General features: G+C 45.3%; 1 protein-coding gene across 1 annotated transcript in view; it reads left to right on the forward strand.

Annotated features, from left to right (window-relative positions):
* LOC139366186 (dedicator of cytokinesis protein 2-like) overlaps nt 1–15,199 on the forward strand; it is a 155,079-nt gene extending 139,880 nt beyond the window's left edge. Inside the window, exons 38-51 of the mRNA XM_071103373.1 lie at nt 73–162; nt 1,433–1,537; nt 1,793–1,934; nt 7,741–7,822; nt 8,035–8,119; nt 8,329–8,415; nt 8,728–8,904; nt 9,022–9,105; nt 9,209–9,346; nt 9,640–9,767; nt 11,453–11,642; nt 13,921–14,029; nt 14,180–14,328; nt 14,550–15,199. Coding sequence (XP_070959474.1) covers nt 73–162; nt 1,433–1,537; nt 1,793–1,934; nt 7,741–7,822; nt 8,035–8,119; nt 8,329–8,415; nt 8,728–8,904; nt 9,022–9,105; nt 9,209–9,346; nt 9,640–9,767; nt 11,453–11,642; nt 13,921–14,029; nt 14,180–14,328; nt 14,550–14,621 — 1,638 coding nt within the window. The 3' untranslated portion in view covers nt 14,622–15,199. The remainder of the gene's footprint in view (nt 1–72; nt 163–1,432; nt 1,538–1,792; nt 1,935–7,740; nt 7,823–8,034; nt 8,120–8,328; nt 8,416–8,727; nt 8,905–9,021; nt 9,106–9,208; nt 9,347–9,639; nt 9,768–11,452; nt 11,643–13,920; nt 14,030–14,179; nt 14,329–14,549) is intronic.
* The last annotated feature ends 465 nt before the right edge of the window (nt 15,200–15,664 follow it).

Below are 15,664 nucleotides of genomic sequence, written 5' to 3' on the forward strand. Positions count from 1 at the left end.
GAACCTCTCGTAGAACCTCTCTTCTCTCCATGGGTGTGTGTTGGTAATCGTTCGTCTCTCTGGGTTGTGTAGATGTGGGAGGAAGCTATAACTCTGTGTAAGGAGCTGGCTGACCAGTACGAGATGGAAGTGTTTGAATACGAGCTGCTCAGCCAGAGTCTGGTAAGACACGCTGTTGCGTCCTGTTCCGCATATGGATGTTTTGTCGGCATGCTGCCTTCATTAGCGTTTCTTCTTGATTTCTAACACCCTTCACAGGGACCCCCGAGAACTCTCCTCCACTCTTTTCGGTTTCTCTTGACTTCTCCTCTCCTTCAGCCCTTAAAGTACATCACATTTGGAGTGACTGTTCAATACACTCCTCTCCTCCGCTTCCCATCCCGTCGTTTTTCTCCTCTCTCGCCTCCCAAGAGTCTCACTTCACTCCTCTGAAATTTGTCATTGTGCAATAAATATGATAGATTCTTGCCCTTGGATTTTGTCCTTTTATCTTTTCTCTGGTATTTCAGCGTTGAAAGACAGGGTGTATCATTTGTCTTGCTGTAGCTTTATCCTGTCTCTATCTTCCTCTGTCTGTCTGTCTGTTTCTCCCACACACTCTCTGTCTGTCTGTTTCTCCCACACACTCTCTGTCTGTCTGTTTCTCCCACACACTCTCTGTCTGTCTGTTTCTCCCACACACTCTCTGTCTGTCTGTTTCTCCCCCACACTCTCTGTCTGTCTGTTTCTCCCACACACTCTCTGTCTGTCTGTTTCTCCCACACACTCTCTGTCTGTCTGTTTCTCCCACACACTCTCTGTCTGTCTGTTTCTCCCACACACTCTCTGTCTGTCTGTTTCTCCCACACACTCTCTGTCTGTCTGTTTCTCCCCCACACTCTCTCTGTCTGTTTCTCCCACACACTCTCTGTCTGTCTGTTTCTCCCACACACTCTCTGTCTGTCTGTTTCTCCCACACACTCTCTGTCTGTCTGTTTCTCCCCCACACTCTCTGTCTGTCTGTTTCTCCCCCACACTCTCTCTGTCTGTTTCTCCCACACACTCTCTGTCTGTCTGTTTCTCCCACACACTCTCTGTCTGTCTGTTTCTCCCACACACTCTCTCTGTCTGTTTCTCCCACACACTCTCTGTCTGTCTGTTTCTCCCACACACTCTCTGTCTGTCTGTTTCTCCCACACACTCTCTGTCTGTCTGTTTCTCCCACACACTCTCTCTGTCTGTTTCTCCCACACACTCCCTGTCTGTCTGTTTCTCTTCCCCTCTCCACCCTACCCCCTAACCCTCTCTCCCACCTATATCTCTCCCACCCCTACTACCTCTATCTCCCCCAACATCCTCTCTCTCTCTCTCTCTCTCTCCCGAACCTTTCATCTCTCTCCCTCTTTCCTATACCTCTCTACCCCCCCCCCCCCCCATCCCCCTCTCTCTGCAGAAGCAGCAGGCTAGGTTCTATGAGAACATTATGACGATCCTGAGGCCCAAGCCAGACTACTTTGCTGTGGGCTACTACGGACAGGGTTACCCTCCTTTCCTCAGGGTATGTCTAAGCATCTGCCTAACCTTGTATTCACAATGTCTAGTTTTTAGCTCCAAATTAAATGTGAAAGAGCTTATATCTACATGATTTTGGGGAGGTCAATAGTGGTTTATTGCACTTACGAAGTAAACAACAGATTGTCCATCCACAAGAGGTAGCAATATCAACATCCCAAAAAAAAGAATACAGTCTTATGTAGTGTTTATGACTATTCGTAACCACCTTATGACTGTGTATAACTGTTTATAACCTCAGAACAAGGTGTTCATCCACCGGGGGAAGGAGTACGAGCGTAGAGAAGACTTCCAGAACCAGTTGATGAGTCAGTTCCCCAGCGCGGTCCGTCTCAATATCACCACCATGCCTGGAGACGACGTCAGACTCTCCCCTTTGCAGTGTATCCTTATGTACACACACACACACCTACACACACACACACAATGTACACACACACACACCTACACACATACACACAGATGCGATTTCAGCATGTAAATCTTGGTGGGGCAAAAAAACCAAAAAAAAGTGGGATGCATGCCAGCAAAGTCCCAACACAACACTAAACAATACACTCCTTGCACTATAACGGTGACAAACTGTCAGTGTAACAATGTGCGCTGAGAGTCGGGAAGCAAGTTCAGGGAGTGTTTTAATCAAATAAACAAAATGTAACACAAAACAAGAAAACACGAGCAACTCACAGACACGACACAGACACAGAGACAAGAACGCCTGGGGAAGGAACCCGAAGGGAAGGTAATCAGTCCAGTCCAGGTGAGTCTGAAGACGTGCAGGTGTGCGCAACGATGGTGACAGGTGTGCGCCATAACAAGTGACCTAGAGGCCCAGAGAGGGAGCACACGTGACTGTTAGGGCCTACATAAAGCTGTCCCAACAGCAGTGCCAACACCTTACCACCTGGCTACATTAGGCTACATCAGCAGAGCCTTGTCTGGCAGCGAAACAGTTCATTCAGCCTTGTAGTGGCTTCCTTACCAATTGACCATAGCCACTGCCCAAGCCTGAAGGGGGATTGTTTAGGGACGCATACAGTCCACATTCGAAGGTCCCAAAACGGCAAAAACCATTCCATGAGATCCAGGGATACGCTGCAACAAAAAGGTTTCTTTTATCTAACAAAAAATCTAGATAGGAGCCCTCTTCCCCCGAAGGCCCAACTTCCTGCCTTTATCCTATTACTAACACACACCGCAGTACAATGAATGGGCAAGAGGTGGAGCCAAAAACGAAGTTGCTCTAATGACAAAGGAATATATCTCAATCAGGTGAAGATAAATCATAAAAGGTACGTACCTAATATTTCACCAAATGCATGAATATTTCATACAAATATACAAAGTCCCATATAGGACAAGAGGCCATTGACCTCAGTCTCAGAGTTGAAGTGTTCAAGTGTTCAACTTCCAAAAATGTCAAGAGTTTTGACGTCCAAAAATGTATGAGTACGACATCCAGGATTCAGAGGTGCACGTGTTTTGAAAATGGAGCACTGTGTGTGTGTGTGTGTGTGTGTGTGTGTGTGTGTGTGTGTGTGTGTGTTCGTGTGTGCGTGTCTCCATCAACTGCCTCCAGGAGCAGACAGAGTTTATTGATAGGTCTCTGTAAGATAATGGTCTTGGTCTTAACCATGACACGACCTTTGGCCCCTGGGAAAGCCTCCACCACATGCCCCATTGGCCAAGAGTTCCTTGGGGAGGTGTCATCGACAGAAGACAACAAGAAGTTTCTCTTAGTTTTGTTCCACTTGTTCTGCTTCTGCATATGTAGAAGATAATCCCTTAGCCATCTCTTCCAGAAGAGGTCAGTGATATATTGTACTTGCTTCCATCTCCTCTGTGAGTATAGGTTGCTTCTCTGGAATAGTCCTGGTGGCAGGACTGGCTTCGTTTTCAGATGAAGCAGATGGTTCAGGGTCAGGAGTTCCTGATCATTAGGGCCATTTGTCACAGTTGTGATTGGTCTGTCGTTCGTGATCGCCTCAACTTCACACAAAGCCGTCTGCAAAGCCTCATCATTCAATACTTGCTCTTTAAGGACTGAATAGAGGATATTTTTCACCAGTCCGATCAACCTCTCCCATAACCCCCCCCCCCCCCCATGGTGGGCTCCAGAGGGAGGTTTGAATGACCATGTCACTCCAACCTTCAGTAATTCGTTTTGAATTACTATAATTACTCTAGCTCCACTTGCATCCGCCTGCAGAAGACACACCTCTTAAGGATCTTCCTTGCTAAGGAGTTGGCACAAGGTATCCAATATCACTGGTCGAAGTCTGGAAAGCATGTGACATCTCCCAGAGTGGCCAACCTGCTCATGGATGTGGAGTAAGATCAGTCTGGAGATGTAGGAGTCTTTGGGAAGAATCATAGGATTATTTAGTTCTGTAGGCATAGCAGCCTTCCTCCCACTCTCAGAATGCCATTGTCAACAATTGGATCAAGCTTACAGATTGAGACGCTTTTCTTGGCACATTGTTTTCCTTTCACAACGAGTGCAAATTCTTGTTTAAAGTGCTGTTGTTGCTCAAATCTAATAACCTTTTCTGCTTCATCTAGGTCATCCACAGACAGACTTTCTTTTCCAAATATCAGTTTGAACTTGTCACTTTGTTTCTTCAGTGAGTTTTTAAACTCTGATCTGATCCTGGATCGTTTTTTTCTGGCTAAACTGTAGAAGAAGTCTCTTCAGTTTCAGCATCCAGGCAACTGCTTTCTTCAAGCTGTTCCATGTTGAATAATACTCAATCAGTTTGCTGGTCGGACTCTTTTCTTCCACACTTGTACTGTTTACGATGACGTCTTTTCTCACCTCTGGATCATCCGGAGGGATGGAGCCAAGCTCCTCTGGGACTTTCGGCCATTGAGTTTCTGGTTTCTCCAGGAATTCTGGTCCTTTGAGCCATCTCTTTGAGTTCAGGAAAGTGTCAACATGTAACCTTCTTGAGGCATCATTGGCTGAGTTATGTTTGGAGTTCAAATACCTCCACTGTTTTGCTTTCGATAGGTCACGGATCACACTCTTCGGCTCTTCGGCTGTTTGTACTCACGAGACTCTTAGTTACACAATAAATGTTGCTTTTGTTCCATAAAGATGATTTTTATATCCAAAATACCCCCATTTGGTTGGCACGTTTTGTTCAGAAATCCACAGGCTTAAGCGGTCACGACATCGCAGACGAAAATTCCAAATAGTATCCGTAATGTTCGTAAAAACATGTCAAACGTTTTTTATAATCAATCCTCAGGTTTTTTTTACAATATATAATCAATAATATATCAACCTGGACTGTAGCTTCTTCAGTAGGAGAGAGAGAGAAAATGGCTGCTCCAAGCTGTTACGCATGCAAAACGCTGCTGGCACCCAGACATACATTGACGCGATGTGATCTTTCTCGCTAATTTTTCAAAATAGAAGCCTGAAACTATGTCTAAAGACTGTTCACACCATGGGGAAGCCATAGAAAAGGGAATCTGGTTGATATCCCTTTAAATGGAGCGAAGGCAGGCTATGGAACATGGAGCTTTCAAAATAGAAGCCACTTCCGGGTTGGATTTTCCTCAGGTTTTCGCCTGCAATATCAGTTCTGTTATACCCACAGACAATATTTTGACAGTTTTGGAAACTTATCCTAATCTGACAATTATGTGTATATTCTAGATTCTGGGCCTGAGAAATAGGCCGTTTAATTTGGGTACGTTTTTCACTCCAAACATCAAAACACTGCCTCCTACACTCAACAGGTTAAAGTCTGCTGCTGGTTGGACAGGGGATCTTGAGTATCTCCATACAACGGATCCTGTTTTTACATGACTGTCACCAGGTCACTGAACTGGGCCCTCAGGTGGCTTCTCTCGAAAATATCACATGCTGCAGACCTCCATTTGTCCCTTAGTTTGTAGGGAAGTTTTGACATGATCAACTTTATGTTGGAGGGAAGATTAAGCTCTTCCATGTTCTGTAGGTCTTGCATAGCGTTACAGCAACCTCTAAGATAGAGTGCATAGCCACCCAGTCCCTTTCCATCATCCGGTTTGATGTTTGTCCAGTTCCAAGCTTTTTCCATGTAAGCAGTGGTGACTTTAATTTCATTGCCAAAGTGTTCCTTTAACAACCTCTTAGCCTCTTCTGGCTTCTATATGCAGACAACTGCGGACCAGATCTTTGGGCTAACCAGAGGTGTACTGTTCCAGGTAATAGAGCCTATCCTGGTGGCTGCTTGTCTTATCTTCTATGCCATGCTCAAATGCACGCATGAATGGTCTAAAGTTTAGAGGATCACCGTCAAACATAGGTATCTCCCTAACAGGGAGTGGGGCCTGTGTGTGCTGTAGTGCAAGGAGGCCAGCAATTTAATTCTGCCTTTGTATGACAGTAGACAGGTTATCATGGCTGGGATCATGACTTATACCCACTGTGTTGATTGCTAGACCTTGCTGTTGACTGCTGGGGGGTGTGGTTTATGGCTGTTTTCTGCATAGGTTTTGATGGCTTTGTTGTCGGTTGTTGTAAAACCCTTTTTTAACGGGGTCTTTGGAACTGCACCTAATGCAGCATCCTCATAGACCTCGGGTTCTTGGTTTTCAAAATATGAGTTCATTCCATCTTCTTGGCTTAGTAAGTGGGCTGCCACGGCATGGGATTGAGAAGTGGACTCAACACTCTCCAGGACCTTCAGTCTGGCATTATATGCTGCTATGTCCGTTTCCAGTGACATTTTTTCCATCTCAACATTCAGTTGAGCTTTCTGTTGTTCCAGTTGAGCTTTCTCCAGTTCCAATGCACGCTTGTCCTGTAATGATGCTTGTAGAGCTGCTCGCGAGGCTATATATGTAGCGAGGCTATATACAGTAGCGAGGCTATATACAGTAGCAAGGCTATATACAGTAGCGAGGCTATATACAGTAGCGAGGCTATATACAGTAGCGAGGCTATATACAGTAGCGAGGCTATAACAGTAGCGAGGCTATAACAGTAGTGAGGCTATATACAGTAGCAAGGCTATAACAGATACAGTAGCGAGGCTATAACAGTAGCGAGGCTATATACAGTAGCGAGGCTATATACAGTAGCGAGGATATAACAGTAGCGAGGCTATAACAGTAGCGAGGCTATATACAGTAGCGAGGCTATAACAGTAGCGAGGCTATAACAGTAGCAAGGCTATAACAGATACAGTAGCGAGGCTATAACAGTAGCGAGGCTATAACAGTAGCGAGGCTATATACAGTAGCGAGGCTATAACAGTAGCGAGGCTATAACAGTAGCGAGGCTATAACAGTAGCAAGGCTATAACAGATACAGTAGCGAGGCTATAACAGTAGCGAGGCTATATACAGTAGCGAGGCTATATACAGTAGCAAGGCTATATACAGTAGCGAGGCTATAACAGTAGCGAGGCTATAACAGTAGCGAGGCTATATACAGTAGCGAGGCTATAACAGTAGCAAGGCTATAACAGTAGCGAGGCTATAACAGTAGTGAGGCTATATACAGTAGCAAGGCTATATACAGTAGCGAGGCTATAACAGTAGCAATTCTATATACAGGCACCGGTTAGTCGGGCTGATTGAGGTAGTATGTACATGTAGGCATGGTTGAAATGACTATGCCTATATGATAAACAGAGAGTAGCAGTAGCGTAAAAGCCTACCCTTAGACTTGGCGGTGACGAACTGTCAGATCAGTGAGCTAATCATGGCGCAACTAGAGAACATTACCAACCCCTACGCTCCGTATTTTCTCGCTGGCTGCCCCACCACCACAGAAAGCACTGAGCTAGGCTGAAACACCTGCATTTTGGAGCTGTCTTACTCAAGAAAGAGACCATGTTTGTATGCGGCTTTATTAACTCAATGATTTACATTTTTTTTTACATTGTTTGCAAACTGATATGTGACACGTATTAATGCCAAAATAACATGCAAAACAGGTAAGCCTTTTTTATTAGTATTCTTTTTTGCTAAAAATGTGGGGCTCAATAGAGGTGGGGCCCTGCCCTGAATTATGGGTCGCCACTACATACACACACATACACACACTCAGTCTTTAGTTTAGTGGGCTAACATTGTCCTAAGTCGCATGGACCACCATGGCTTTATAGTCACACACGTGAACACGAAGACGTTTCACTTCCTCTATGGTTGGGTTGTAGTCATGTTGCCTTCCTGACCTAGTTGCCTCAGACATCCAGTGTTTCACTGTTCAGCCTGTCCTGGAGATCCCATCTCGCTTGAAGAGCAAACCCGTCCCTGACCAGATCATCAAGTCAGTCCCTCTCTGCCCTCAACCTTTCACCTCTGTCTCACAAAGATAACTGTTTAAACCTCCTCTTTCTATCCCGCTCTATGTGTCTTTACTGTGTGTATGTGTGTGTGTGTGTGTGTGTGTGTGTGTGTGTGTGTGTGTGTGTGTGTGTGTGTGTGTGTGTGTGTGTGTGTGTGTGTGTGTGTGTGTGTGTGTGTGTGTGTGTGTTGTAGCTTCTACAAGTCCAACTACGTGCAGCGTTTCCACTACTCCAGACCAGTGAGGAAAGGCCCAGTGGATCCCAGCAATGAGTTTGTTGTAAGTGTCTGACCGGATCCCTGACTGTGCTGAATACAATGTATCGCAGGTCCAATACATGATCACACCAGGACTTTTTTCAATTTGTATCTATCTCTCCCATGGTCTCTCTCTCTCTCGCTCTCTCTTTCTCGCTCTCTCTTTCTCTCTATCTCCCTCTCTGTATCTCTCTTCCTTTCTCTGTCTCCTCCTCTCTTCCTCTTTTGTAGTCCATGTGGATTGAGCGCACCACGTTCACCACAGTGTATAAACTCCCTGGGATCCTGCGCTGGTTTGAGGCCACAGACATGAAACATGTAAGTGTGTCTGTTTGTCTCTCTCTCTCTTTTGGTGGACCAGTTTGCCTGTTTACCATTACCTATCTATCACTGCCAGTGCTGGATCAAGGTGAGTGCTTTTCTCTGCAATGGGTAGCATAACTGTTGATGGTCCTGAAACTGTTTATTTATTTTGCTCAGTTTTATTCGGCATAATCTTGTCTTTACTAATTTAGTTTCAACACCCCGTTCGTTTCTCTCTCTCTCTCTTTCTCTCTCTCTCTCTCTCTCTCTCTCTCTCTCTCTCTCTCTCTCTCTCTCTCTCTCTCTCTCTCTCTCTCTCTCTCTCAGACCACCATCAGTCCTCTGGAGAATGCCATAGAGACCATGCAGAGCACCAATGACAAGATCCTCACCCTGATCAACCAATACCAGGCCGACGACGCCCTTCCCATCAACCCTCTCTCCATGCTGCTCAACGGCATTGTGGACCCTGCCGTCATGGGGGGCTTCGCCAAGTACGAGAAGGTCAGAGTTCATCCGTCCGCCCACCCGCCCACCCACCTACCCGCACGTCTCAACCCCATCCCAGAACTGTGTCATCTGTAAAAGTACAGCGTATTTCTATCCCTCTCCTCTTTACAGGCTTTCTTCACTGAGGAGTACAACTTGCAACACCCAGAGGACAGAGATAAGCTGGAGGGTCTCAAAGACCTCATCGCATGGCAGGTACTGTACGCACACACACACACACACACACTCAGGCACGTGCAGCGACACATGTACAAGCATACGCACAAACACACTGTTTTATCATATACCTCTCTTGTAGATCCCGTTGCTGGGTGGGGGAATCTCTCTACATGGGAAGAGAGTGACAGATGACCTACGACCTTTCCACGAGCGCATGGAGGAGTGCTTCACGCATATGAGGAAGAAGGTGGAGAAGGAGTATGGAGTGAGGGAGCTGGTAAGAGAAAAAGTGAAATCGAAAGAGGAAAGGAGAGTGTTTATGTGAGGCCTGATAGGCTAGCTGGAAGGAGCTAGTATCTGGGGGCAGAGGAGAATTTCAATCTGAAAAACTATTTTGTGAAAAGAGCTTTAGGAATGACGCTAGCAATGCCAAAGCTTAACCTCTGTTTGTGAAAAGCATTATATTAACTCTCTTTTTAATCTCTCTCTTTTATCCAACCTCACGTTTAATCTTTTGTCTCATTTTTATCCATCCCTCTCTTTTCCCTCTTCGTCACACCTCGTTCTTAGCCGGATATGGATGAGAGGAAGTCAAGTCGTCCGCGCTCTGTCCTTCGCTCCTTCCGTCAGTCCGTCATCTCCATCTCTTCCCTCCAGGGGTCTGAGTGTGGGACCCCCACCAAACCTTATCCAGACAGGTAACACACACTCACAAACACAAATACACACTCAAACACAAATACACACTCACAAACACAAATACACACTCACAAACACAAATACACACTCACAAACACAAATACACACTCACAAACACAAAAACACACTCACAAACACAAATACACACTCACAAACACAAATACACACTCACACACATAAATACACACTCACAAACACAAATACACACTCACAAACACAAATACACACTCACAAACACAAATACACACTCAAACACAAATACACACTCACAAACACAAATACACACTCACAAACACAAATACACACTCACAAACACAAATACACACTCACAAACATAAATACACACTCACAAACACAAATACACACTCACACACATAAATACACACTCACACACATAAATACACACTCACAAACACAAATACACACTCACAAACACAAATACACACTCACAAACACAAATACACACTCACAAACACAAATACACACTCACACACACAAATGCACACTCACACACACAAATACACACTCACACACATAAATACACACTCATAAACACAAATACACACTCACAGACACAAATGCACACTCACAAACACAAATACACACTCACAAACACAAATACACACCCACAATCACAAATACACACTCACAAACACAAATACACACTCACAAACACAAATACACACTCACAATCACAAATACACACTCACAAACACAAATACACACTCACAAACACAAATACACACTCACAAACACAAATACACACTCACAATCACAAATACACACTCACAAACACAAATACACACTCACAAACACAAATACACACACACAATCACAAATACACACATTTGAAATACTTTATTTGAACCCACCAATCAAATTGACATGAAAAAAAGGATCCAAACAGTTCAAAGGTCCCTGTATGCCTGGCACTCAAGGGTACAGAAAGCACCTCCTTCTCCAAACAGCTAGGGTTCCCACCACAGTTGAAACAGAGCTCTGCATAGCCAACTTCTTCTCCTTAGTTTTTGGCTGGCCTACAATCTGGAGTCCACGCACCGCAAGCATGTGTACGTGGCCGAGACTGGCAAAGATCAGCTCCACAAGCTTGCACCTACACGCGAGGCTGTCAAAGCGCCACAAGGGGCTGGTATGTAAGAAGCTTCTTGGCAAAGGCCCCCTCCATTTAGCTGTCAGTTGAGGAGCCCACTACCAAAATGAGCACCTCCCCCTGGCCTCCCCCCCATAGCAACAACATCTGGCATATTTGACACACAGGGAAACACATCATCATCAACATCAAGCCAGCTTCCTCTTACACAAGAATGTTAATGGAGGTGTGCTGTTGGTGAGACTACCTGTCTCACCTTGCTGGCTATCAGCTCGACAAGGCGATTATGTCTAGCAATATACAATCCGTGTACGAACAGCAACCATTCACAATATGGGAAACAGACTCACGCGCACACGCACACGCACACGCACACACACACACACACACACACACACACACACACACACACACACACACACATACATACACACACACAGATGCAAACCCACACACATGGGTGAAAACATGCAACCATACTAGATTAACAAACACACACCTTTACCCCCCTCTCTCCCTCTTCTTTCTCCCCCTTCTCTTCCTCTCCCCCCACCTGCCTCCCTCCCTCCCCAGTGGTCTCCCTGACATGGCGGCCCCCCAGACCCCCACCCTGCAGCGCTCCAGTGGGAGTGTGAGCATGGTGGATGAGGGAGGGGCAGAGGGGGAGGTTAAACTCAGGAACTCCAAGAGGAGAAGGAAAAGGAGCAGCATGATCTTCATCCCAGAGGAGAGAGACAGGACCAACACTCTGGACAGCAAATGGGTGAGAGAGAGCGGGAGAGAGAGAGATAGACAGTGGGAGAGGGAGAGAGAGAGACAGGACCAACACTCTGGACAGCAAATGGGTGAGAGAGAGCGGGAGAGAGAGAGATAGACAGTGGGAGAGGGAGAGAGAGAGACAGGACCAACACACTGGACAGCAAACGGGTGAGAGAGAGCAGGAGAGAGAGAGACAGACAGTGGGAGAGAGAGAGAGAGAGACAGGACCAACACACTGGACAGCCAACGGGTGAGAGAGAGCAGGAGAGAGAGAGACAGGACCAACACACTGGACAGCAAACGGGTGAGAGAGAGCAGGAGAGAGAGACAGACAGTGGGAGAGGGAGAGAGAGAGAAACAGGGGGAAAGGGGAGATAGGGAGAGAGAGAGAGAGATGGAGATATACACTACCGGTCAACAGTTTTAGAACACCTACTCATTCAAGGGTTTTTCTTTATTTGGACTATTTTCTACATTGTAGAATAATAGTGAAGACATCAACACTATGAAATAACACATTTGGAATCATGTAGTAACCAAAAAAGTGTTAAACAAATCCAAATATATTTTATATTTGAGATTCTTCAAAGTAGCCATCCTTTGCCTTGATGACAGCTTTCCACACTCTTGGCATTCTCTGAACCAGCTTAACCTGGAACGCTTTTCCAACACTCTTGAAGTAGTTCCCACATATGCTGAGCACTTGTTGGCTGCTTTTCCTTCACTCTGCGGTCCGACTCATCCCAAACCATCTCAATGTGGTTGAGATCGGGGGATTGTGGAGGGCAGGTCATCTGATGCAGCACTCCATCACTCTCCTTCTTGGCAAAATATCCCTTTCACAGCCTGGAGGTGTGTTGGGTCATTGTCCTGTTGAAAAACAAATGAGTCCAATTAAGCCCAAACCAGATGGGATGGCGTATGGCTGCAGAATGCTGTGCTAGCCATGATGGTTAAGTGTGCTTTGAATTCTAAATAAATCACAGACAGTGTCACCAGCAAAGCACCCCCACACCATCACACCTCCTCCTCCATGATTTACGGTGGGAAATACACATGCAGAGATAATTTATTCACCCACACTCACATAATTAATTAAATGAAGTCCACCTGTGTGCAATCTAAGTGTCACATGATCTCGGTATATATACACCTGTCCTGAAAGGCCCCCGAGTCTGCAACACAACTAAGCAAGGGGCACCACCAAGCAAGTGCCACCATGAAGACCAAGGACTTCTCCAAACAGGTCAGGGACAAAGTTATTGAGAAGTACAGATCAGGGTTGGGTTCTAAAAAAATATCAGAAACTTTGAACATCCATGGAGCACCATTAAATCCATTATTTTAAAAAAATGGAAAGAATATGGCACCACAACAAACCTGCCAACAGAGGGCCGCCCACCAAAACTCGCAGACCAGGCAAGGAGGGCATTAATTAAAGAGGCAACAAAGAGACCAAAGATAACCCTGAAGGAGCTGCAAAGCTCTACAGATGAGATTGGAGTACCTGTCCATAGGACCACTTTAAGCCGTACAATCCACAGAGCTGGGCTTTACGGAAGAGTAACCAGAAAAAATCCATTGCTTAAAGAAAAAAATAAGCAAACTCGTTTGGTGTTTGCCAAAAGGCATGTGGGAGACTCCCCAAACATTTGGAAGAGGGTACTCTGGTCAGATGAGACTAAAATTGAGCTTTTTGGCCATCAACACCTTTCATCACCCCGAGAACCCCATCCCCACAGTGAAGCATGGTGGTGGCAGCATCATGCTGTGGAGATGTTTTTCATTGGCAGGGATTTGGAAACTGGTCAGAATTGAAGGAATGATGGATGGTGCTAGGTACAGGGAAATTCTTGAGGGAAACCTGTTTCAGTCTTCCAGAGATTTGAGACTGGGACGGAGGTTCACCTTCCAGCAGGACAATGACTCTAAGCATACTGCTAAAGCAACACTAAAACACTAAAACTGGCCTTCTTTATACTTTTACTAACCCTTTTACAACATTAATGTCTACACTGTATTTCTGATCAATTTGATGTTATTTTAATTGACAAAATATTTTCAAAATGTAAAAAACAAGGAGATTTCTAAGTGACCCCAAACTTTTGAACGGTAGTGTATATACAAAACAGATAGGTGCAATGTTTTACAGGGTCAGCCACTGTTTCATTGAAATCATTTCAAACCATGGAGGAAAAAAGAGGAAGAGTATTTGGACATGCCTGTGGACTCCTGCTGTATACCAGTGTCAGTGAGACTCTCTGCTCTCTGTCTCCCTCTAGCTGTCCAAGAAGCAGGAGTTCCGCAGTGACACCAACCTGTCTGAACCTGGCTCTCAAGAAAATGTCTTTCTCACCAACGCCAACTCCAGATCTCTGCCTGCTATTACAGGTATCACACACACACACACACACACACACACACACACACACACACACACACACACACACACACACACACACACACACACACACACACACACACACACACACACACACACACAAACACACACTTCCTCACACACTGTCTCCCTGCCCACAGGCCAGTCTCTGTCTGTGGCCAATGGTAGTGAGGAGGCGGAGTCATCCCGGTTCAGAAGGGACAGTAAGAGTATGTCTGTGTGTCTTCCTGGAGACCGCACTGCTGACAGACGCTCCAAAGGGGTCATCAACCTGCTCTTCGGGACCAAGGTACACACACACACAGACACAGACACAGACACAGACACACACACACACACACACAGACACACACACACACACACACACACACACACACACACACACACACACACACACACACACACACACACACACACACACACACACACACACACACACACACTCAACAACAACTAGGTATATTGTGTGTTCTATCTAAAGGGATGTATGTTTATCTTTTGTTCCAACAGAGCAACAAGTCTGAGCAACAGAGCAACAAGTCGTCTACTGATCCAAGCAACAGGAAAGCCAGTCAATTCTAACAGCCATCCATCACACATGATGTACCCTCAGTGCCTTTTAACCTGCTCTGCTTTGAATTCCAGTTACCACCAGGGGCTATTGCCTTGCTGAAAACTCCTCTTTGGAAAGAGCTATCTGATCTTTTCTTTTTTTTATCAGGTTTTAAAGACTTGTTTGCGCTCACACAGGCACATAGGCACACACACACACACACAATGAGAGAGAGGTGGAGAGAGAGAGACTGACAGATTCTCTGAAGAAATTCATGCTTTTTAAACTTCTGCTCTTATATATTTTATAATCATTTCAATAGAGAACATTTGTATTAACTGTCCTTCTTAAGTAATGGTGTTTGCAAGCATTCAATTTAATTCACTTGATGAAATAATGAGTAAAGAGATATCTGTGTCAATTTCTCCCCAGTGTTTGACAGAGTTGTTTTTTCAAATGTTATTAACAATGTAGCCCTTTCCTGCATTCAATGATCGAAAGCACCCTCTTTGGTCTCATGAGTGGGATGTTATTCATATTTTTCATAATGTCACAATAAAGATTTGTTTTAATGAAACGACGAAAATACGGTGTTTGACTATCAAAACAGTTTCGCTTTATATCAGTCTTCTGTGATGCATGTAAAGTGTAATATCGGGGTGCAAACTCTACAAGTGATAGAGTACAACTCTATATCTGACATGGTACTCGTGTCTTCTTTTTTATTAAACCCATAACCATTTGTGTGAGGTGTTGTGGCGAAATCCGCTCGGAGCCTCCACCGTGCACTTTAAGAGCGCATGAGCCGTAAGGAAGGAGGACATAAAGAGAGCTCGTTCAGCTCTTTGGGGAGGGGCTCTTGGGTGGCGCGACAGTTTGATTGTGTGTGCTGTGCTGCAGAAGTGTTGTTTGTTTTCAGCGTGTGTAGTTTATAGAGTGTTTAACTCAATCATCGGTGTAATCGCTCTAGGTCGTGGTTGTTTTCGTTTGGGACCGCGCCCGTCATGGATCAGTAGCAACATTGCTGCGAAGCTTTAACATACAAACCATCGGCCAGTCAGACAGTACACCG

The sequence above is a fragment of the Oncorhynchus clarkii genome, chromosome 14 (assembly GCF_045791955.1).
Source record: "Oncorhynchus clarkii lewisi isolate Uvic-CL-2024 chromosome 14, UVic_Ocla_1.0, whole genome shotgun sequence".
NCBI lineage: Eukaryota > Metazoa > Chordata > Actinopteri > Salmoniformes > Salmonidae > Oncorhynchus > Oncorhynchus clarkii.